At 47.1% G+C, this 23807-nt stretch overlaps 1 protein-coding gene and 5 non-coding genes across 6 annotated transcripts; 1 reads left to right on the top strand and 5 right to left on the bottom strand.

Annotated features, from left to right (window-relative positions):
- Positions 1 to 10723: 10723 nt before the first annotated feature.
- LOC111156450 (ubiquitin) lies at positions 10724 to 11922 on the bottom strand. Its single transcript, XM_022517365.1, has 2 exons — positions 11874 to 11922; positions 10724 to 11029 (listed from the first exon to the last, which is right to left on the bottom strand). Exon 2 carries the CDS (start codon positions 11024 to 11026, stop codon positions 10778 to 10780), a length of 249 nt encoding a protein of 82 aa, XP_022373073.1. The 5' UTR covers positions 11027 to 11029; positions 11874 to 11922; the 3' UTR covers positions 10724 to 10777.
- A 6426-nt stretch (positions 11923 to 18348) lies between these two features.
- Positions 18349 to 18420, bottom strand: TRNAA-UGC. Its single transcript has one exon. It is a non-coding gene; the product is annotated as a tRNA-Ala (tRNA).
- Positions 18421 to 20685: 2265 nt separating this feature from the next.
- Positions 20686 to 20757, bottom strand: TRNAD-GUC. The gene has a single exon. It is a non-coding gene; the product is annotated as a tRNA-Asp (tRNA).
- Positions 20758 to 21267: 510 nt separating this feature from the next.
- On the bottom strand, positions 21268 to 21340 carry TRNAF-GAA. Its single transcript has one exon. It is a non-coding gene; the product is annotated as a tRNA-Phe (tRNA).
- Positions 21341 to 23045: 1705 nt separating this feature from the next.
- TRNAD-GUC lies at positions 23046 to 23117 on the bottom strand. Its single transcript has one exon. It is a non-coding gene; the product is annotated as a tRNA-Asp (tRNA).
- A 244-nt stretch (positions 23118 to 23361) lies between these two features.
- Positions 23362 to 23433, top strand: TRNAA-UGC. The gene has a single exon. It is a non-coding gene; the product is annotated as a tRNA-Ala (tRNA).
- Positions 23434 to 23807: the final 374 nt, after the last annotated feature.

Raw genomic sequence — 23807 nt, 5'->3', positions numbered from 1 at the left:
TCTGTGCACGTCGGGAGGGCAAGGCTATATGGGAACTCTCTGTACCCCCCCCCCGTTTTGCTGTGAATCTGAAACTGCTCTAAAGAATAAGGTCTATTAAAAAAAATTTTTTTAAAGGAGGACAAGAAGGAAATGCCAGGAGGGAGGAAGAGAGGGAAGGGGAGAGGGAAGCAAGAGAGACAGAGAGAGAGACAGCCCTCGCTCACACCCTTTTGGGGTGTCCAGCCGCTCGTTGCGCCCCCTTGTGGCTGCTGAAGCTGTTGGGAGTGTCCTGGGGACAGTCGTTGGTCATGGACGCCACGCTGGGCAGGGTACACCTGGCCTTTTTCAGACGCCTGATGCACCGGCTCGCCCTTGCACGCTGTGCACCAAAGACAGGTGGTTCCTCTTTTAGACAACATTTAAAAATCTTCCCAAATGAAAGTCTCTATGACTATTCTGTTCCTCCACCTATTTCCTGGCCTCTGGTCCACGTCTTGCCTTTGTGCACATACACTTTTCTTTTCTTTTCTCTTCTCTCTTTTTTTTTTTTTTTTTTACTCACTTGAGCCATTTGGAAGGGTACAGTTCACGGCAGGAAGAATGACCACCACCACCGTCCGTCTCCAGAACTTGTCTCATCTTCCCGAACTGAGACTCTGTTCCCCGAAACACTGAATCCCCGTTCCTCCTCCCCAGTCCCCAGTGTCCCCCCCCTTCTACTTTCTGTCTCTATGGACTTGACTCCTCTGGGGACCTCATTTCAGTGAAATCATACAGTCACTGTCCTTTGTACCTGGCCTATTTCACCCGGCGTCCCGTCCTCCACGGTCATACATGTAGCAGGAGTCACAGTCTCTTGTCCCCGTCATGGCTGTATCACATGCCACCGTAGGGACAGATGGAGCTTTGTTTATCTGCTTGTCCCCTGACAGACATGTGAGTTGTTTCCACCTTTTAGCTGCTGGAATAGTGCTAGTATAAACACGAGTGTACATAATTATTTTTAAAAATGTCACACCGTGAGAGGTGCCTGGGTGGCTCAGTTGTTAAGCATCTGCCTTCTGCTCAGATCATGATTCCGGGGTCCTGGGATAGAGCCCCGCTTTGGGATCCCTGCTCAGCAGGAAGCCTGCTTCTCACTCTCTAACTCCCCCCGCTTGTGTTCCCTCTCTTACTGTGTCTATCTCTGTCAAATAAACAAATAAAATCTTTAAAAAATAAAATAAAATAAAATGTCACGCAGTTTAGCTAAGTTAATGGTCCTGTGTAACTGTGGTTGTGTAAATCTTGGGTTCCAAGAACCCGTCACTCAGCCAGTCCCTAAGGACAAGGACCAGGTGACAGACCTTTACTTGCTCAGGTACCTGATAACTAAGCCTTCAATGAGAAACATCACATTTCTTAAAAAGTGACAGCCATACACCCTTACAGTCTGTCATAGCTTTGGGCATCCGGATCTCACTTTGCCTCTCCCTGCCCCCGATTCACTAGAGCTAATAACTAGCACACAGTTCAACACATAACGACACCGTGAGGCAATCAGTATAAACATCCCACGCCCTCCTGAAGGGCAAAGTCCCCAACTGATACACAAAGGGCTTCGAGTAATGTTTTTCACACTGAAAGTGGATTTGTTCCAGTGGAACACTGAACGAGGTCCTTCTGATGTTGGGGGAAACTTCAAGTAATGCTTAAGTGAAAACAGCTCTAAGATCCCTTTATTCGACCAGCCAGGACCAAAGTTTGAGAAGCCCAGTGCTGGTTTGGATGTGGGGAACCAGGCATGGTCAGCTACTGTTGGCAAAAGTGTAAATTTGTATAAGCTCTTTGTTTTTTTAATAAGATTTTATTTATTTATTTGACAGAGAGAGATAGCGAGAGAGGGAACACGAGCAGGGGGAGTGGGAGAGGGAGAAGCAGGCTTCCCGCTGAGCAGGGAGCCTCACGCGGGGCTAGACCCCAGACCCAAGCCAAAGACAAACACCTAAGGTCTGAGCCATTCAGGCGCCCCCGTATAGCTCTTTGGAGGGGGATCTGGCAAAGCCTGTCTAAATTCAGAATACATGCGCCCTTTGACCCAGCAATTTCCCTTGAGAAGTTTGTCTTTCAGATACACCCGCACGTGTGGGCAAAGGTCTCTGTGTGAGAATAGCCTTTGTCGCACTGATTACATAGAAGTTAAATATTGGGAAAAAAATATTGGAAGCCACGTGAATGCCCAACGGTAGGGGATTGCCTAACGAAATGAGGGGCCATCCCGCACATCTTTCTGTGATGCTGGAACCCGTCTCTGTCTATGTTGCCCAGAATGTTAGCCCTGACAGACCTTTCCACGGAGCGCTCAAAATGTGGCTAGTGCCATTGAGGAACTAATTCTGTTAAATTTACACTAACTTAGATGTAAATAGCCATGTGTGACTAGTGGCTGTGATATTAGGCAAACCTACACAAAGGAATATTTTGCAACTGGAAACAGGAAAGGGGGATCTGTATGTACTGATCCCAAAAAAGTACTTCTGGGGCACCTGGCTGGCTCAGTCGGTGGTGCGACTCTTAATCTCAGGGTTGTAGGTTCAAGCCCCACGTTGGGGGGTAGAGATTATTTTTAAAAATAAAATCTGTTTGGTTTTTTGTTTTTGTTTTTTTTAAGTATTTTCAGGGCACCTGGGTGGCTTAGTCATTAAGCGTCTACCTTTGGCTCAGGTCCTGATTCTAGGGTCCTGGGATCGAGCCCCACATCAGGCTCCCAGCTCAGTGGGGAGCTTCCTTCTCCTTCTCCCACTCGCCCTGCTTGTGTTCCCTCTCTTGCTGTCTCTCTCTCTGTCAAATAAATAAAATCTTCAAAAAATCCAGAATCTTCATGGGTTTGACTAAAAGTGCAGGTTCCCAGCCCCACTGATTCAGAGCCTCTGGGCTAGGGCCGAGGGAGTGCACTTTCAACCAGTCTGGTGGTGTCCTCTTGCACGCATTTTTAAGAACCATTGGTCTCCACATGTGTAACACTGACCTTTATCAAGATGATATAAAGAATAGGGGCGCCTGGGTGTCTCAGTGGGTTAAGCCTCTGCCTTCGGCTCAGGTCATGATCTCAGGGTCCTGGGATTGAGTCCTGCATCGGGCTCTCTGCTCAGCAGAGAGCCTGCTTCCTCCTCTCTCTCTACCTACTTGTGAACTCTGTCAAATAAATAAAATCTTAAAAAAAAAAAAAGAAAAAAAAAAGATGATATAAAGAATAAGTGTCAGATTTCATCATCACTGTTTTTAGCTCCTACACCTATGCCTACAACCATCGTCCTTTGCTCATTGTGATTTTTTTTTTTTTTTAAGGTGGCAACAGAGCCAGCCTAAGGTCTCATGATTTGGTCAAGTCCAGTGATCCTCAAGAGTGGAGGAGGGGTGGTGCACTTTGGAAATGCCTGGTGACATTCTTGGCTGTTAAACTGGGGGCTGCTGGCATCTGGTAAGTAGAAGCCAGGGAGGCTGCTGAACCCCCTAGAGGGGTCCAGGCGGCCCCACACCAGAGAACGACCGAGGCCTAAGGTCTGTAGTACTGAGTTCAAGAAACTATGCTCTACGACCAGCCTGGCCTGTTCTGATCACTGAGACCTGAGGATGGGTCTGTGAAAACATTTATTTTCTTCGTAAAGGATGCGGATATGGGGGACGCCTGGGTGGCTCAGTGGGTAAAGCCTCTGACTTAGGCTCAGATCATGATCCCAGGGTCCTGGGATCCAGTCCCACATCGGTCTCCCTGCCCAGCAGGGAGCCTGCTTCTCCCTCTGCCCCTTCCTCCCGCTCATTCCCTCTCTCTCTCTCTCTCTCCCTCAATAAATAAATAAATAAATAAATAAATAAATAAATCTTTAAAAAAAAAAAAAAAAAGATGTGGCTGTGGCTGAGCCCACTCCTCCCTCTTCCTGCTCTGAGTACAGATGTGGTGTCTGGAGCTGTGGCCCGGGGAGCTCCCAGAATCCCCGGTCAGGCCCTCACTGCCTACATCCAGACTTCTTGCTGAGTGACAAAATCAGTACGGCTTTGTTTAATCCTCCTCAATTTGTTCTTTCTGTTTCCTGTGGCCCAAAACACTCCTCGCGCTGTTGCTGAGTCTGGGTCTAGCTGGCAGGCCAACGTGGTTTCGGCGATCTCGGCTCTGGTTAGGGCCCCCCACGCTTCTCTTCTGCACAGTAAAGAGTTACATGCTTCTGCTGGAGCCCGTGGAGGGGAGGGATGGCTTACGTAGGGAAGCGAAGGCTCCCCAAGTCCTGACCTGTCCGCACTAAGAAACCTCCTCCTCCCGGCCTTGGAGGTGGGCTGGATGGACGCTAGCGGCTCACTGCTGTCCGGTATTACTATTTATTTTGTATTCTTTATTATTTTCATTTTTTAAATTTTCTTTACTTTGTGTGTGTGTGTGTTTTAAGATTTTATTTATTTGTCAGAGAGAGAGAGTGCACAAGCAGGGGGATCGTGAGGCTTGGTCCCAGGACCCCGGAACCGTGACCCGAGCTGAAGGTGGCGGCTTAACCGGCTGAGCCACCCAGGTGCCCCAAGAACCTGGTTCTTGATTCAGTTTTCTTTTCAGGCAAATTAGGAGACCCAGTAGGGGTCATTCAAGCACTTCTAGAGCTGTCTTATCTCGGGGAAGTACTAATGAAGAGCCCATGAAAGACTGCATTTCATCCCTATGACTCTGTCGGTGTCCTAGGGTGACTGTAGGCCCTGCAGTGATCTGTCCATCCAGTAATTACTTTTCTTCCCTTCAGCCTAGACTTCCCATGTGGATGCCATAAATGATTTATCCCGAAACTTCCAGGATTCTCTTGTGGCAGGGAAGGCTTGGTGGAAAAAAGTCTAATCTGTTTTCAAATATTTTTTTATTTTTTTAAATTAAGATTATTTATTTACTTATTTGAGTGTGGGGTGGGAAGAGAGCAGAGCAGTGCGGAGGAGCAGAGGGAGAGGGAGAAGCAGGCTCCCCGCTGAGCAGGGAGCCCGATGTGAGCTGGATCCCAGGACCTTGTGATCCTGACCTGAGCAGAAGGCAGACGCTTAACCGACTGAGCCACCCAGGAGCCCCTCGAATATTTTTTTAATAAAAGAAAAACAAGAACAGGGCCTCTTAAGCTCTTTGAAGGCTCTAGACATTTTTACTTTGGACACCACAACCAAGTATTAAACATTTCATATTGTATCTTACCTTTGGGGCTCCTGGGTGGCTCAGTTGGTTGGATGACTGCCTTCAGCTCAGGTCATGATCCTAGGGTCCTGGGATCCAGCCCCACATCAGGCTCCCTGCTCAGCGGGAAGTCTGCTTCTCCATCTCCCTCTGCTGCTTCCCCTGCTTGTGCTCTCTGTCTCTCTCCCTCTCTCTGACAAATAAATAAAATTTAAAAAAAAAAAAGAGGGACCCTGGGTAGTTCAGTTAGTTAAGCGTCTGCCTTCGGCTCGGGTCATGATCCCAGGGTCTTGGAATCAAGCCCTGCATCGGCTCCCTACTCAGTGGGGAGTCTGCTTCTCCCTCTCCCTCTGCCTGCCTCTCTGTCTACTTGTGATCTCTCTCTCTCAAAAATAAATAAATCAGGGGCACCTGGGTGGCTCAGTGGGTTAAAGCCTCTGCCTTCGGCTCGGGTCATAATCTCAGGGTCCTGGGATCGAGCCCCACATTGGGCTCTCTGCTCAGCAGGGAATCTGCTTCCCTTTCTCTCTCTCTCTGCCTGCCTCTCTGCCTACTTGTGATCTCTGTCTGTCAAATAAATAAATAAAAATCTAAAGTAAATAAATAAATAAATAAATAAATAAATAAATCAAATCTTAAAAAAAAAAAACACCTATATTCTAAGGGTAAGAGGAAGAAAAGCAGTAAGAACAACCAAAAAATTTAAAAATAGATTCAGCAGTTTCAACAATAATAAAATAAATGAGCATGTAGCCCTGTTCTGGACAATGAAGGCAAGTCGGCTGTGGAGACTTCCAGGAAAGATGTGTGTGTGTGTGTGTGTGTGTTTTTCTTTGCTCCTAACAAGAGTCACAGGAATGAGATGCCACTCTTTCTTCCTCTGGACATTGTCAGATCTGTATGTGATGTGTGGAACTGCTCAGCCATCTTGCTGATGACGCCCCCAAAAAAGACCACATGGAAGAGGCCAGAGCCCTAGCTCTGAGTATCTTGTTATAAAGAAAACGTATATTCAAACTATGAAAAGAGCCCAAATGTCCATTGACTGATGAATGGATAAAGACGTGGTATTGGGCCACCTGGGTGGCTCAGTCAGTGAGGCATCCAGCTCTTGGTTTCAGCTCAGGTATGGACTCAGGGGCATGAGATGGAGCCCTGGGTTGAGCTCTGTGCTCAGCAACAGAATTTGCTTGTCCCTCTCCCTCTGCTCCTCCCCTCACTCACACACTCTCTCTCAAATAAAATCTTTTACAAAAAGATGTGATATGTATGTACAATGGAATATGACTCAGCCATCAAAGAATGAAATCTTGCCGTTTGCAACAGCATGGATGGAACTAGAGTGTATTATGTTAAGTGAAATAAGTCAGTCAGAGAAAGACAATATCATATGATCTGACTCATGGGTGGAATTTAAGAAACAAAACAGATGGGGCGGCTGGGTGGCTCAGTTGGTTGAGAGACTGCCTTCAGCTCAGGTCATGATCTTGGAGACCTGCATCTGCTCCACAGGGAGTCTGCTTCTCCCTTTGACCTTCTCCCCTCTCATGCTCTCTCTCACTCTCTCTCAAATAAATAAATAAAATCTTTAAAAAAATAAAAATTAAAAAAAAGAAACAAAACAGATGAACGTATGGGAAGGAAACAAAGAGAGGGAGAGAGGGAGGCAAACCACAAGAGACTCTTAACAACGGGAACAAACTGAGGGTTGATGGAGGGAGGTGGGTGGGGGATGGGCTAGGTGGGGGATGGGCGTTAAGGAGACCACTTGTTATGATGAGCACCCGGTGTTGTAAGTGATGAATCACTGAATTCTTTTTTTTTTTTTTAAGATTTTATTTATTTATTTGACAGAGAGAGATCACAAGCAGGCAGAGAGGCAGGTAGAGAGAGAGGAGGAAGCAGGCTCCCTGCTGAGCAGAGAGCCCAATGCGGGGCTCGATCCCAGGACCCCGAGATCATGACCTGAGCCGAAGGCAGCGGCTTAACCCACTGAGCCACCCAGGCACCCCGAATCACTGAATTCTATTCCTGAAATCAATATTGCCCTATATGTTAACTAATTAGAATTTAAATAAAAATGTGAAACTAAATAAATAAATAATATTTAGTATTTCCCTATGATTTAGGCCAGTGGTTTTCTATTACTAGAAACATTCTGATACAGTAGGGGGGTCAATAAATTTTAATTAAGTAGATACCTATATTTGCTAAATATAAGATCCCCTGTAGTAACTGGTAGTCACATATTATTTTTAAACCTGTAGAGGTGCCTGGGTGGCTCAGTCGGTTAAGTGTATGCCTTCGGCCCAGGTCATGATCCCAGGGCCTTGGGATGGAGTCCCACATTGGGCTCCTTGCTCAGCGGGGAGCCTGCTTCTCCCCTGCCTGCCGATCCCCCTGCTTGTGCTTGCTTGCTCTCTCTGGCAAATAAAGAAATAAGATCTTTTTAAGAAATTAGGGCGATGGCTGGGTGGCTCAGTCATTAAATATCTGCCTTCAGCTCAGGTCATGATCCCAGAGCCCTGGGATCGAGTCCGACATCAGGCTCCTTGCTCAGCGGGTAGCCTGTTTCTCCCTCTCCCACTCCCCCTGCTTGTGTTCCCTCACTGGCCTAAATCATAGGGAAATACTAAATATTATTTATTTATTTAGTTTCACATTTTTTTTTAGAGATTTTTTATTTATTTGACAGACAGATCACAAGTAGGCAGAGAGGCAGGCAGAGAGAGAGGAGGAAGCAGGCTCCCCGCTGAGCAGAGAGCCCAATGCGGGGCTCGATCCCAGGACCCTGGGATCATGACCTGAGCCGAAAGCAGAGGCTTTAACCCACTGAGTCACCCAGGCGCCCCTAGTTTCACATTTTTATTTAAACTCTAGTTAGTTAACAGATAGGGCAATATTGATTTCAGGAATAGAATTCAGTGATTCATCACTCGCTGTCTCTCTGTCAAATAAATAAATAAATAAATAATATATATATATATATATTTATTTATTATTTATTTATTTGTCAGAGAGAGAGGGAGAGAGAGCGAGCACAGGCAGACAGAATGGCAGGCAGAGGCAGAGGGAGAAGCAGGCTCCCTGACGAGCAAGGAGCCCGATGTGGGACTCGATCCCAGGATGCTGGGATCATGACCTGAGCCAAAGGCAGCTGCTTAACCAACTGAGCCACCCAGGCGTCCCTATATATTTTTTTTAAATAGGAAGACCTAGGAGATTTCGGGAATGTAGATAGTATCCAGTCAGGACAGTCAAGGAGCTTTAGTTAGTGTGACCTTTGAATTGGGTCTTGACGTTGGGTAGAATTTAAGGTGGGAGTGGCAGCATTTTAGAAAGAGGGAGCCGCTTGAGTGGAGAAAGGTGGAAAATGGAAGGGACCATATGGAGAAAAGTAAGTGGCCAGCCGGAGAGGGAAGCAGGGAAGGCAGCATTTTGAGGGGATCTAACGATCTGTATCTGTATACTGTATCTGCTGAGATACAGTAATAGAGGGTCTACATTGAATAATAGCTACATTAGACATTGTGGAGTAATTCCAACAGGAAGCAGCTGCAGGATTGGAAAGAAACGGAGAAAGTAGAAGGCATTGGGGCTGGAGCGAGGGGCACCGTAAAAAGCCTCTGTGGGCGGGGTGGGGAAGGTGAAAGCCTAAGTTGCTTGGTCAACCATAACCGCTTGGGGGCGCTGCAGGCCTCATGTCTAAACCAAAACCTGTCCTAGGCGCTCCCTCTTCCGGCAGAAATGAGCACTACACACTGACGTGGCTAATCCTTTATTAAAAGGCACTTTTGTCAAGCTGCTAGAATATACCTCTGGGAGGGCCATATTTGTAACTTGGCAAGAGTGTTGTCCTTTCAGACAAAACGTAAGTAGGGACGCTATTTTAAATAAACGCAAGCTACATGCTTTTCTAGTTTACTCGAGACTCATCTACGTAAGTGAATCCTCTCACAGCAGTTAACTAGTGCGAAACCAAACTTCAGAGCGCTTTGAAGATTTAAGTCACTCCATGAAACTGAACACGTTTAGTATCTGTTCATTAAATCGACTGAAGACCCCTTAATAGCAGAAGTGCTTTTTATTCATCACATTATCACTATGGTTCCTCTATTTGTTGGGGGGCTGCTGTAAATGTTTCACAAGGGATTGTGTTAGTTTGGTGGTTTTGTTCTTGAGAAAATGACATGAGGTATTTTTTCCCTTATGCAAAATGAAAAGGTATTAGAACTCTTGTCAAAACTATAAAAGATGTAAAGTGAAAAAGCAAGGTACAGGACAGGACACAAACAGTATACTACCTTTTGTAATGGAGGGGATTAATAATTAGTGGTTGCTTGCATATGCATAAACCCTGAAAGTACTTTTGGGGCAGGGATGGGGCTGGAGCACTGGATGGATGCAAGACAGCATGGAGGACATTATATACTATTTTAAACTTTTAAGGATTTTTTTTTTAAAGATTTTATTTATTTGACAGATCACAAGTAGGCAGAGAGGCAGGCAGAGAGGGAGGGAGAAGCAGGCTCCCCGCTGAGCAGAGAACCCGATGCGATGCGGAGCTCAATCCCAGGACCCTGAGATCATGACCCGAGCTGAAGGCAGAGGCTTTAACCCACTGAGCCACCCAGGTGCCCCTTAAGGATTTTTTAAAAAAGATTTTTATTTAACTGAGAGAGCCAGAGTGCACAAGTGGGGCGGGGGGGGGGGGGAGACTGAGGGAGATGGGGAAGCAGACTCCCAGCTGAGCAGGGAGCCAGATGAAGGGGTGGATCCCAGAAGCCTGAGATCATGACCTGAGCCAAAGGCACTCAACTGACTAAGCCACCCAGGAACCCCTAAAGACCTGAGCGTGTGCAAGCAGGGGGAGGAAGAGGGGGAGAGAAATTCAAGCAGACTCCCCACTGAGTTGGGGGGGAACTTGACACGGAGCTTGATCCCACACCCTGAGATCACCTCAGCTGAAATCATGAGTCGGACACTTAACTGACTGAACCCACCCAGGTGCCCCTATTTTAACCTTTTTATATATCTTGAACGTGTGAAGTGTTACCTACTCAAAAAATTAAAAATAGAAAAATATCATGGGACAATTGTAAAAACAAGTTCTAAGGCAGATTTTTAATTCTGAGAACCTTATTACACAGAAATCTCGTTATCTATGCCATACTTTCAAAGTATTAGTATAAAAAGGAGCGGTGTATAAGGATGTACTTTGCAACAGAACAACAAAAATCTATAAACATGTTGGTGCCTAGGTTAAATCACAGGGCATCCATACAATGCAATAGCAAGAGCATTAACAAGAATGAGGTAAATCTAGATACGGTGATATGAAAAGATGTCCGTAATTACACAGCTTTTAAAAACCTGAAAAACTGTATTTTTGAACAGTCCTATTTGTTACACGTACATCTGTGTATACTACAACCTCCAAATTTTTGTACTGAGATTTCTTACCTTCTGGTTACTAGAATCACTGAGAGACTGAAAACCTTGACTCCTCACACCCTCATCCAAACTAAAAAGAACCCCTCTCACGCCCACAAAAAACACACACTATTTGGAATGCAACAACTTTATTGAAAGAAAAGTGCAATGAATTTTGTCAACTGCTTAAAAGGGGGAACTTAAGCCACCACCCCTCAATCGCAGGACCAGGTGCAGAGTGGACTCCTTCTGGATGTTGTAGTCGGACAGGGTGCGCCCATCCTCCAGCTGTTTCCCCGCAAAGATCAACCTCTGCTGGTCAGGGGGGATGCCCTCCTTGTCCTGGATCTTCGCCTTGACGTTCTCGATGGTGTCACTGGGCTCCACCTCCAGGGTGATGGTCTTACCCGTCAGGGTCTTCACGAAGATCTGCATTGTCTGTCACGAGAGAACAGAAACAAAGAACCCCCAACTGTAGCAGACAACTCGCATGTGAACAGGATCCTACCACTAAATGACTGTCTTACGTTCCCCCAAACAAGCGTCCCCTAAAGAAGCTAACTAGAAAAATAGGAGAGGTTGCCGAAGTGCAAATTAGCTCCCAAGCCAAGCTTCCGTTCCCTGCGAGGAGGAAAAAGCATCAATACCGGTGAAGTGAAGGCGCGGGCCTCACTTATGTTCCCCTCCCACCTCACTGATGTCTGCCCCGGCCAATTCTGCAGGGTCCTCCCCGGGCCTAACCCTTGCGTCCCACAACTGACCAGAGTCAGCTCCACACACAGGACCAGGCAGCCCCACCCGGGATTGTGAGCCCACAAAGGGGTGACATCACGTGACCGGCGCGGCGAGCGGGTCCCCTCCCCGAGAACAAGCGCAGGACTGCGGAGTGGCACGCGCATTTAGTGCCCACTCGTTGCGACGAGCCGCGGGGCCAGCGCGGCCGCGGAACACACTTCGGCTTCCCCCACTCACACTGCGCAAGGAGCCCCGTTAAGGCCTCACGGGCCCGTCGCGTTCTCATCCACTCACGACCACCCCCCTTCCCAGGCTTCTCCCTCCAACCTCAGCCAGCCTCACAGCCCCGCTTCTTCCAGTCACGGATCCGAAGCGGCCGCCATTTTACTGCAGCCCTCCCCCTCAGAGACCTCCGCTCCCGCGCCCCGGGAGACTAAACGCCTCCACCTCCGCTCCGCCGGCAGCGCGCTGCTCGGCCTCTAGCCTCCCCTCCCCTCGCCTCGCCCGGCCACAAGACCCCCGGGCAGCAGAGCGGCCCACTCCTCACCAAACGGCTGTGACTACAGCTCACACACAAACACGGAAAAGGAACTCCCGGCCTCCAAAGAACTGCCTGCGCCACACCCGGCGCCTCCTTATATAGTAATCGGTGGCGCCGCTCCGATGGATCCCTCCGCAGAAACGCCGAGAAGGGACTACTTTTCTCACATTTCCTGCCGTCCGAAGAGAAAACTAGTGCCCCCCCACCCAAATCATCTAAAAGCCCCTCCAGATATGTTTACCTGTCAAGGATGGGCTGTAGACTGAATCGGCTGAGTAAGGACCGCCGTCCTTGGCGCCCGCGCGGAGGGATCAGCGCGTCAGTTGAGTGCTATGCTTACGGACTTGGCCGGCGCTCGATCTCGGGGGCGGAGGCACGGAGGAGGGGAGGGAAAGGGCCCGCGGAAGGAGCGAAAACCCGGCGCGGAGTCCATAGGGAGCCCGGAGCGGGCTGTCCCCGCCGGACCCCGACGCCCCCTCCCCTCAGCCGCAACGGTCCTCGCGGCTCTCGAGACCCGCCCTGGACTGAGAGGGGTCTGGCGTCGCGCGCCCCTCGCCCCTCTGCGAGCTCAGGGGTGTTCACGCCGGGGCACGCTCCGACTCCGTCCCCTCCCCCACTTCTACCCCGGGCTGTAGCGACCTGCCCATGCCCCCCCCCTCCCCCGCGCGGGCGTGCGGACAGGACGGATGACTAGACAGATCTGGGCTTGGAGGTGGGCCAGGCCTGGGCCGCCAGTCCGCGCTCTTGGCAGAGCGCCCCTGGGGTGGATCGGGGGCGGGGGGGCGGTCCCTAAGCCCAACTCTGAAAAGGGGAGCAGAAACCCCATCTACTGGAGGCGCCTCTGGAAGCTGACCGAACTTTCTAGATTGTTCTTTGGCCTTCCTGTTTCATCTGCGCCACTTGGGTTGGGAAGGCTGTGCTTGACTGCAAACACGGTGGCGTCCCATCTTCCTAAGTGTCGGTACTCGGGGGAGCTCAGAAGTGCATCCTAGATACGCCTGAGGTTTTAAACACCCTAATTAAATCCCAGCCCTGTGGTTTGTGGTTGGGCCGAGAAACAAAACAATCTAATATCCCAAATAGAAAACTTCATTCTAGGGCAAAGTGCAATGTGGATAGAAGAAGAGTAAAAGGTTGCCAGCCAGATCTTTCTCATTTTGTGATTTATAGGTGTCCTTTCTCCAACATATTTTTTAAGTGTTTTAAAGATTTATGAATATGAAAAAATATACATATATGAATATGGTGAAAAACAAGAGGCTTTTGGAAGCTTACGGTGAAAAATTTCCCTCACATGCTCAATTTCCCAGCCACTGCCCCTTCTGGACTCTTTTAGAAATATCCCCCATTTCTGCAATATAGAGGGGAGAAAGGTATTTTAATTTCCGTACTCAAAGCTTTCAAAAAAAGAAGGAAAAATTGCTTTAAAAATGTTCTGTCAGGGGTGCCTGGGTGGCTCAGTGGGTTGGGCTCTGCCTTCAGCTCAGGTCAGGATCTTAGGGTCCTGGGATAGAGCCCTGTGTGGGACTCTGGGCTCAGCGGGGAGCCTGCTTCCCACCCTACCCCCACCTCTCTGCCCACTTGTGATCTCTGTCTGTCAAACAAATAAAATATTTTTTAAAAAGTGTTCTGGCATTAAAAAAGGATTCATTCCTGTTTTAAATTGTGAACCTTGTAGTATTTCAACTTTCCTAAAATGTGCGTCAAAATAAAATTATGTGTTTTCTTTTTTGACCCCTGTATGTAGGTATTTTTGAAAAAGGTCTGAGGAAGTTTCAAAATAGACTTTAATCTGTGCAAATTTTAACATTTTTTCAAAGAGAATGAATTGTTACTGGAAAATTAAAATGAATAATAAAGACCAAAAATATTTTTTTTTTCAGGTTAGCAGGAGACCCCCGTAACTTCCAATCCAGGCTTTTATGAAGATTATTTCTAGAACGTTTTAAAGGAACAAAACATGGGGGATTCTTATAGGGATATTTCTTCCCAAATTTTGGGCAGAAGTTTCAGAGAACCAAAATGCCCAGGTTCTTTCTAAGGTGACCAGGCTTAGCTTCATACCACACCCTGCTCGCTTTTGGCTGTGGCTTTTGCTGACAGCCTCGTGATTCATGTTGTTTAGAGGCTGAGTCACGAGCTTTGTGACATAACTTTTTCCAGAGTACAAAAGGTACAGAGAAAAACAGGCCTGATTTCAGAGGCAGGGGAGGGAGAGGAGGAAGAAAAGAGGCTCAGAGGGTGGGAAGTGGGTCCCAAGTCAGTTATCTCCAAGGAGAAAACAACATTCTTAGGAACTGACAACACTGATGCTATCTCTAGCAGGAAAAAAAAAAAAAATGCTCTGAAACACGCCTGCATTCCTTAAGTCCAACAGTGGGTTGTGTGAGAGCAAATAGAAGTAAACATTTGTGCAAGGGCACTGGGGTGACAGGGAGGGGAAGAGAAAATGAGACAGATGGCTGGTGTTTCCCTAGATTCTCAAGCAGGTGATTCTCAAGCAGGAGTGACTTGGCCCCTCAGTGGACATTTGACCATGTCTGGAGACCATTTTTGGTTGTCCCAACGGTAGTGTTAGCAGGGTGGAGGAAGTGCCACCGGCATTTGGTAATAGAGGCCCCGGAGATGCTGCTGCAGGTCCCCTAGGACACAATCACCCAGCCCCAAATGTCGGTAACGCCAAGGAGGTTGAGCAACCCTGCCCTACAGGGGAATTTTGTTGTCCTCATTACAACTGCTTTTCTGTTTGCCGAGAAGGCCTCCCAAAACCCACTTGGACCCAGGAATTGGATATCAACTCACGTCCCTGAAACCTAAAATCCCCTGACCTAGAATGTAATGTGCTAGAATGTGCGAGATCCAGGGTGAGTCACTGGATCCATTTTCAGTTCCTTCCACCCACAGATCCGGCCTTTGCAAGTGCCCCAGAAGAGATTGCTTCAGAGGGCCACCAATGCAAAAGCGACGGAGGCCTAGTAACACGGCGGGATTGGCGGGCAGGGGTGAGCACGTGATGGGCTGAGCTCACAAAGGGCCTGGGCATTGGGCTGCTGTAGGGCGGGGGGAGTTTTGCCGATGAACCTGTCCCTGTTTATCTGCCTGCCTTTCTTCCTTCCCAGCGGCATTTGGTTCCCCTGAAGGTCACGACCATATCTGGAACTTAACTCAGCGTCATGAGAAAGTCCTAGGGCACCAGAATCAGCAAACATTCCCCGTCCCCAAGAGAAAGAGTGAAACCAAGAGCTGGCTGGGTGTTTGCCTTGCTTTGTCATTGGTTATATAACCATAAAAGGTAGTCAAAGGTTTGTGCAGTTTAGGGGGGAAGAAAAGCCCGAAGGACTCTTTCTTTTCCCTGTTTACGTAAATGCATTTGCATTGTGCGCTCCGTGTTAAAAATAACCAGTTTCATCCCCCACCAGGCAGGAAATCAGCCTGTAGCTTCAGTCCTCAAATTTGCCTGCTTTAGGAAGATTGAGAAATTAGTCTACAGGAGACTTGTTTTGTCCTTAATTCGTTGTTTTTTTAAGCTGTGGCAAAACAGACACATGACAAAATTTACCATCTTAACCATTTTTAAGCAGACAGTTCATTGTGTTAGGTATACTGTGGGGACGGAAATAATTTTCCCTTTACCCTCTGAGTTCTTAGCTGAGACCCTGTAATGAAAGATTAACAAGAGAGAGAGAAAAAAAAACCCACCCAGAAGTTTATTAACATGTATATTTCATGTATACATAGGAGATACCCAGGGGAAATGAATAATTCAGAGGTGGTTTTAGAATTTAGGCATAAATACTATCTTATAGGGAAGGAGAAGGGGAATTTAGGCCTCTCAATGGGGAGCCAATGGTTTTTAGGAAAAATGAATAGAAGAGATAGGAGGTAGGATAGTTTGTGACAGTTTAGTGTCTTACTGATGCGGGAAACAAAGGCAGAAGAAAAATTATTAAATTTCCTTACTACCTGCAGCCCATTGACAAGTCCTTAAAACAGGCAGAGTGACTTTCCTCTAGGGACTCAGCTGCCTTGACGCTGATACTTTGCTAAGGGTAAGGGCAAAAGACAGTCCGAGCCCAAACCACCTCCTCCCCTGCTCCAAACCTCAGCCCAGGATCCTGTAAGTCTAGTTTAACATATAAAAATTCCTTTAGAAATTTCCTTTATCTCTAAACCCCCAAGATACATGTTGGCAGTCACCCCCCAAGCATATGGGCCACCGATATACATCTGAAGGGTCTCATGACTAAGGTTTCATTAGACAGTATGAAATGACCTTTTCTCCAGGTCCTGGTAACCTTCTTACAGACTTAATTCCTAACCCCCTCCCAATTGGAAAGTATACAATGGGCCACTCTTCGTGACCCCATGGCAGCTCTTTCTACCCACGGGTCCTGTCCCCGTGCTTAAATAAAATCACCTTTTTCTGCCAAAGACAGCTCAAGAATTCTTTCTTGACCATCAGCTTCGAACCCTAACGTCTTTCCTACAACATTACTTCTAGTCTCCTGTCCTGTGACAGGAGTCAGTCTTCCTTGGTTGGTGAGGCGTTGGGGAGTGGGGGTCTACAACCAATGAGCCTGCTAGAAGGATCTGCATTGAGGATACAAGGAGGGTTCACGAATAGCCCCTCTCCCATCCGCTATTTTTCAAGTGACTTTAGCTAAAAAAAAAAAAAAGAGTTCCCTGGGGGGGTGTTTGGGTGGCTCAGTTAGGTAAGGGTCTGTCTTTGGCTCAGGTCATGATCCTAGGGTCCTGGCACCGAGCCCCACATCAGGCTACCTGCTCAGTGGGGAGTCTGCTTCTCCCTCTCCGACTGCTGCTCCCACTGCTTGTGCTCTCTTGCTCACACACTGTCTCTCAAATGAATAAAATCTTTAAAAATAAGTAAATAAAAATAAAATAATAATAATAATAAAGCTCCCTGGGGCGCCTGGCTCAGTCTTTGGGCATCCAACTCCTGATCTTGGCTCAGGCTGTGATCTTGGCGTTGAGGGATTGAGCCCTGCAACGGGCTCTACAATCATCCTGGAGTCAGCTTGAGATCCTCTCTCTCTCTCCCTCTCTCCCTCCCTCTCTCCCTCTCAAATAAATAATTTTTTTTTTTTAAAAAGTTCCCCATGTCCCCTTCCCCCAGCACCTGGCATCCACTAATCTACATTCTGTCTCTCTGAATTTGACTACTCCAGGAATGTTATATAATGAACTTTGTTTTTTTAAGTGTAAAATAAAATGTAATAGTTGAAAATGACTTATTTCTCAAAGATTCACTACGTTTCTAGGCAGCTACATTCCCCAACAAGCCTCATGGTATTTTTTTTTCCTTGTCAGTGTGTTATTATATTTAATTATTTATTTAATTTAATTTATTTTTTATTTATTTTTATTTTTATTTATTTTTAATTAATTAATTAATTTATTATTTATTTATTTTTATTTTATTTTAATTAATTTAATTTAATTTAATTTAATTATACGGTACCAAGTAAAAACAGAAGCCTATAATTGGTTTCGTGTTAGGCCTGATTAACTTTAGAAATTACCTCAACATTTTGTTCCCTTAAAACCTTGTTGACATTTGGAGAGAAATAACCTTCACAGAAGCTCCTTAGCCATCATCCACCCGCCATCCACCCAGCTGGTAAGTCATCTTACAAATTTCGGTTTCATCTTAAAAGTGAACGCTTTATTAAGAATCATGTCCCGCCAGATCTAAGACGAGAAGCTTTTATGCTTTATTTATTTACTTATTGTTTTTATGCTTTAAACTATGAGGTCAAGTCACATGAGAGACAGGATTTGATGGGTGAGAAATTCATTATTACTACAAAGAACTGAACCCGCAGAATGCAACAGGTAAAAACATCTTTGATCTTTAATGATCAAAAAAATACAGATCGTGTATAAATAAAAACATGAACAGTATGTGCATCAAAGCCATTCATTCATTCATTCATTCACTCATTCAATTTATGACCTGTTGCTGATGGACGAAGTAGGAAGCAAAATCCTGCCTGCTGAGAATGCTGGCTTCCTTTCTGGTCACTCCCAGACTGGCTGGTTATTAATAGCACAAACAAAGGGCAAGGGCCAACACAGTCAGATCTTCCATATTTGTCCTCTGATGGCGAGAATCAGTCACCAGTGCTGGGAGCCTTGAACGGCAGTCATAGTGCCAGGAAAAGGACCCTGACCAGGATCCCCAGTTGATCTTTCTTACTGGGGCTCTCTGGTTTTAGTCATCAGAGGATCTTTGCCTTTTTGTTTTTCCGCTAACAGCTCCCCTTAACCTCTTCCAACAAAAGTACATCAGGAGTGTTACAGGTTTCAGAAAGGGAGGGTCATGCCTACCTTGAAAATCCCACCTCCCAAGTAGTGACTGGAGTTGTAATAATCACATATATGACGCTTTAATGATGAAGAACAGGGGCAGAAAATAAGAATCAGGAAAACAAAAGACGAAAGAGAAAAAAAGAAAATATAGTGGAGATGCCGGGGATCGAACCCGGGGCCTCATACATGCAAAGCATGCGCTCTACCACTGAGCTACATCCCCCTCCCCTCCTGCCTTGCTTTCTGAAATTCTCTGCTATACACTATTCTTAAGATTTTCTTCCCCCTTGTTTTTCTAAGTTAAAATTTTATACAATTAAATATGTGTTTGGGTTTAGCATAAGCAAACCAAAATAAATCTTCCCAAATAGATCCTTTCTGTATAGCCTTGCAGCTGAAGTTCTAGCTGATATCAGGACTAAGGAACAAAGGGAAATTGACCTATTTTTGATTGTTGCTCATCACAGAAAAGAAGGGATGGGAAATGAGTTTCTTTCCAATAAGTAAGGGTGTTGCCCTGATCGCACCTCCATCCAGAAGTGTCTGGTTCCCTGACCTTTAAAACCATTCCAGGGTGAAATAAATGATGGGGGCTAACGACAGCCCTTGTAGGAATGAGCACTGGTTGACATAGGGGAGTGTTGAATCTCTAACTATATTGTACACTGAAACTAATATAACACTGCATGTTAACTATATTGGAACTAGAAAACTTAATTTAAAAAAGTATCCCAATCTTCAGTGAGTTTGAGGTTTGCAGACCTTCCCCCCTCCCAGAGAACTTTTCTAATATAAAAATAAGCAAATTAAAAAGAAACAGATGCAGCATCAAACTCAGGGCTTTGAGGGAGGAATTGCTTTGCATAGCCCACTGAAAAGAACCATTTTTAACTGTCACTTAGCACAGCTGTGCAGAGTGCTTATGAAGCACCCCAGGGGAGAGAATATGTTGCTGTTGTGTCCTCCAAGTCCCCAAGGGGCCACTCGGGGTGAAGGAATGGCTGAAGGCAAGGAGAGGGCAGAAAACGGGGGCTTCACCTCTTTCCACTGGCGCTGGAGCTTTCTGGCCAAGAAACAAGTCCCTTACTCCGATGGGGAAAACACACTCTGCCACCTCTGTGATTTCATATTCTCACCTCTCTGGGCCTCATCCATAAAAAGGGGATCTGATTAGTGCCTACTCCCCAGGGTTGGGGTGGCCATTGAACAGCTATGCCCGGAACGTTTAGAACAGCGCCTGCTACAAGGTCTGGCCTGCCTGTGGTTCTCAGGATGACAAATGATACTGTTATTATGTGAACTCCAGTGGAGAGAGACCTTGGCCCAGCACAGGGGAATGTCACCATAGGTGATATTTTAGACGTGGTTTGGGAACGAGCTAAGGGATGGTGTTTGGTCCAGAAGGTGCCCCTGTTTTCTATCTTGCCACACTACTCTGCTCAAAACAAACCTGATTGTGTTTCCTCTCTGCATAAAACCCTAAAGTCGAATTCAGACTCTTTAGTCTGGGCAGTAAGGCTCTCTGATCCACTTCTCTGACCTCAGCCCTTCCTTCTCTCCCCCTTCTGTGCACACACCTGCCTCCTTGCTGTTCCACAAACACACACCCTCCTTTGCACCTCAGGACCTTTGCACCTGCCCTTTCCTCTGCCAGCAGAGCAGAGCAGGGGTGCTCCCCAGATCTTCTGGTGAGTGGCTCCTTCTCATTGTCTAAGTCTTCAGCAGGACCTTCCTGGACACCTCACTAATGGGGCCTGCCCATTCCATACACTCCCTAGTATGCCCTCCTACTTGTTTTATTTTGTTTTGTTTTTACAGCATTTATCACTTTGGGAGACTGTTTTTATAGCATTTGTTTATTGTCTGGGTCATAAGCTGGGCCACTCTGGTTCCTGCTGCAGCCCCAGTGCCTAGAACAGGGCCTGACACCTAACACGTTTTCAGTAAATATTTGCAGAATGAATGTGGTGGGGGTGGGGTGGGGGACCCCAGACAAACGAAAGAGTGGGAGCCTGGGAAGGCTGACAGCTACTCAGGAAGGAGTCGGCAACGGAGTTAAGACAAGAAGACGTTTCAGTGTAGCGGCCCCCGACCTCCTGGGTCAAATCCATAAACTTTTTTTAAGGGCCAGCCTGGGTCCTGGGCAAGATACAAGAGGATGGAACTATCTGGGGCAGAAGGAGCATTCCTGGTCTTAAAAATCGGCAGTCTTTTTTGGGTCAGCACCGACCAAACCGAGCACTTCACAGACGCGCTGTGGGCATGCGGGAGATGGAAATACCGCCGAGAACTTCGTCTTCTCATAACCGTGTGACACTGGGCTGGACCGTGACTGTAACCAGGTCCTCAGTGGGCGCCCGCCAGACCGAATCTCGCTGGCTTGTCAGTTGATTTTCCTCGAGTAAGGAGATTTCCGCACATGTGGAAGAATTTGATTCTTTTGGGAGAGAAACGGCGGGGGGGGCGGGGAAAAAGAGCACTCTGCAGCCTCCCCGTCGGGGAATCGAACCCCGGTCTCCCGCGTGACAGGCGGGGATACTCACCACTATACTAACGAGGATTGGCGCTGGTCGGAGTCCTTCAGGTGCCCTTTTTAAGGCACATACAAGTTCCGCCGAGCATCAACACCCACCAAAGGGTTTTATATTTTATTCTTTTTTTCTTCAAAACAGAAGAACAAAAGTCCCCTTCGATTCAACTCCGTCTTAGAGAAGCTGTTCCCTGCCACGTCCGTGATTCGGCCGCGAGAATTCAGGGAGCAGAAATTAATAAACAGGAAGCCAAAATTAACGGGCAGACATCAGCAAACACGTAACACAGATTAATACGCGCTTAAGAAATAGGCTGGAAAAAATCAGGAAAAACACAGCCTTGCTGAAACTTCTCAGATTGCAAGGAAGTTTCCCTCCGCTCTGTTGTTCGGTGGATACCGCTCGGAGCTTTTTGAAATAAACCGAAACCGGTTTAATGATTGGAAAGAATTAACTTCGTCTCTTCGTGTGTTTGTATTTTTTCAGCTTCCTTTCATGCATGGGGGGGAAAAAAAAAAAAAAAAAAAAGGGGTGAGAACTGCCGAAACCCGGGATCGAACCAGGGACCTTTAGATCTTCAGTCTAACGCTCTCCCAACTGAGCTATTTCGGCTGCTGGCTTTTTCGCTCTACTCCGCTCCTCCTGGTCGTACTGCCGGCCCCGGGTCGTCCACCTGGGGATCGATGCCGGGAGTGCAGGACAAGCAGGGACCCACGCCAGCCAGGTTCGCAGATACCTGCTCCTTCTCGTCCTTCAAGGTTACCGCCTCCGAGACGACCTCTCCGATCTCGCCTCCCAGCAGGACCCCCAGCCCCTTACTGCTTGCTGTTAGCTTAGATATTGTTTTTCCTTGTCCATTCTCTGTCTCCCCAGCTAAAATGACAGATCCCTGAGGGTCAATTCTGTATCCTTCAAGGTCGAGAACAGTGCCTGGTACATAGTATGTGCTTAATAAATACCGTTGAATTAATGAACAAGTGAATGGATGAATGAGCAGTACCTGACTCAGAACCCCACTTTCTCAAGCCCCCTTCTTTGCGATAGGAGCAAGGTCAGCCCTTGGGTGCAACTCCCCAAGCAGCCTAAGGTGTGACAGGGATGCTGACCAGCCAAGGTGTGTGGAGGACGCTTTGTCCAGATTGTGACTTTCCTTGGGGCAGTGAGTGACTCAGATCCTAGCACCACCGCCATACCTGTGGCACTCGCTCAGCTTCAAGGCATGAGGAAATCAACAGGTTGGCGTCCAGGTTTGGCTTTTTCTGCTTTGGGAAATGGAAGGGGAGTGATGTCTGGAAGAGGATGTGGAGTGGGGAGGCTTGATGATGCGAAGTCTTTTAATAAGTGTTTGGTAGGCACCTAATGACCTTCTTGCCCAGTCACAAACACACTAACCAGATAATCGATATAATAACAGTGCTAAGAAGCGAAAGAAACCAAAGTTGTTTGTATGTAGGCCTTTCCTTTTGCGTCCTTTCCCTAAAGGCAAAATTTCATGCATGGGATTATTAAGTTAGATGGTGGAATACAGAGCTTTCCAGGTGCTTTCCGAATGGGCTGAAGCCATTTACACTCCCATCCACCCCTTCCAATCCTTTCTTCCCCAAACAAGTATTGCTCTTTTTAAAAAGTGATTATTTTAAAAATTGAGGTGAAATGCACAAAACATAAAGTTAACCATTTCCAAGAAAAAATTTCGTGGCATTTAAGTACATCGACAATTCTGTGCAACCCCTATCTCTGTAGTTCCTTAAAAACCATTTAAGTATATCACTTTGGTAAAAATCGCATAAGGAAGAAAGGAAGGAAAGAAGAGAAAAAAGAAGGAAGGGAGGGAGGTTGGGAGGAAGGAAGGAAAAGTATAGAGGGAGGGAGGGAGAAAAATAAAATTCAAACAGTACAAATATGCGCAGAAGAGAAGGTGAGCGCCGTTCCCACCTGGGCCAGTCCTTCCTTCCAAAGATGACCAGTGTCCCGAGTAGACCGTGGTGGGTGCAACCTTGGGCAAGTTTCGAGCTGCTCTCTGCCTGCGCTTCCTCACCTGCCTAACCTGACCACGGAGCCCCTGCCGGCATCACAGGAGCGCACACCTGTAAAACGTTTATCCACACCCCGGTGCGTAGTAAGAGCCGTATAATTACTGGTTATCATCATTACTCTGATACCCACCAGAATTAGAGGTAATAACACACTCACAACTTACACATATTTTATACCTACGAGGGAGCCTATTGAGTACGCGGTTTAGCACAGCACGCTCCTATAACTCACAGGGAATGCCAGGAAAACCTCCGTTTCATTGTTAAAACGATTCACCTGCCTCCCCGTCGGGGAATCGAACCCCGGTCTCCCGCGTGACAGGCGGGGATACTCACCACTATACTAACGAGGACAAGCGCTGCCAGTGTTCTTCTGGGTCAATTCATATAGAAATAGCGCTGTCTGGCCGTCGCGCCTATTCGCTCCGGTCCGGGTTTTTACGGGTTTTTCGGCCCCTGGCCGGGGCGCTTCACCCGGCGTAAAGAGGCCTCTCGGAATCGATGAGACATTGAACGTCCGGGAAGGAAGAAACGTGCAAAAGGGATGAAAATGCGACTTCTGATATTCTCGGTCCCAGAAAGCGCCCCTTGTAGCCAGGGGATGTAGCTCAGTGGTAGAGCGCATGCTTTGCATGTATGAGGCCCCGGGTTCAATCCCCGGCATCTCCACTTCTTCTTTTTTTTTTTTTTGGCTTGAAAAATCTGTCGCACCACGGGAAGACAAAGCAGGGAGAGGGACCCAGATGCTACCAATTAGTGGGTCTGAGAACTAAGCTCCCATAGGTAGGGCAGCCCTAGGAAACGTCCCCGGCCTTGTCCCATATGTGGATGCTGGGATAACTCCCTCCCCCTCGGAGATTCCCCTTGAAGAGCCAGAGGTGGGCCCAGGAATCCGCATGTCTACATCCTAGTTATTCGAGCCATCAGGCAGATTTCTTTCTTCTTTTGTCCTTTAAATTTCAGTTAACATACAGTGCCATATTGGTTTCAGAAGTAGAATTCAGTGATTCATCACTTACATTTAACACCCAATGCTCACCATA

This window comes from Enhydra lutris, unplaced genomic scaffold, assembly GCF_002288905.1.
Source record: "Enhydra lutris kenyoni isolate GAN:26980312 unplaced genomic scaffold, ASM228890v2 scaffoldscaffold46, whole genome shotgun sequence".
In the NCBI taxonomy this organism is placed as follows: Eukaryota; Metazoa; Chordata; class Mammalia; order Carnivora; family Mustelidae; genus Enhydra; species Enhydra lutris.
Note: the sequence above shows the minus strand (reverse complement) of the source record. Positions and strands in the feature narration are given on the sequence as shown.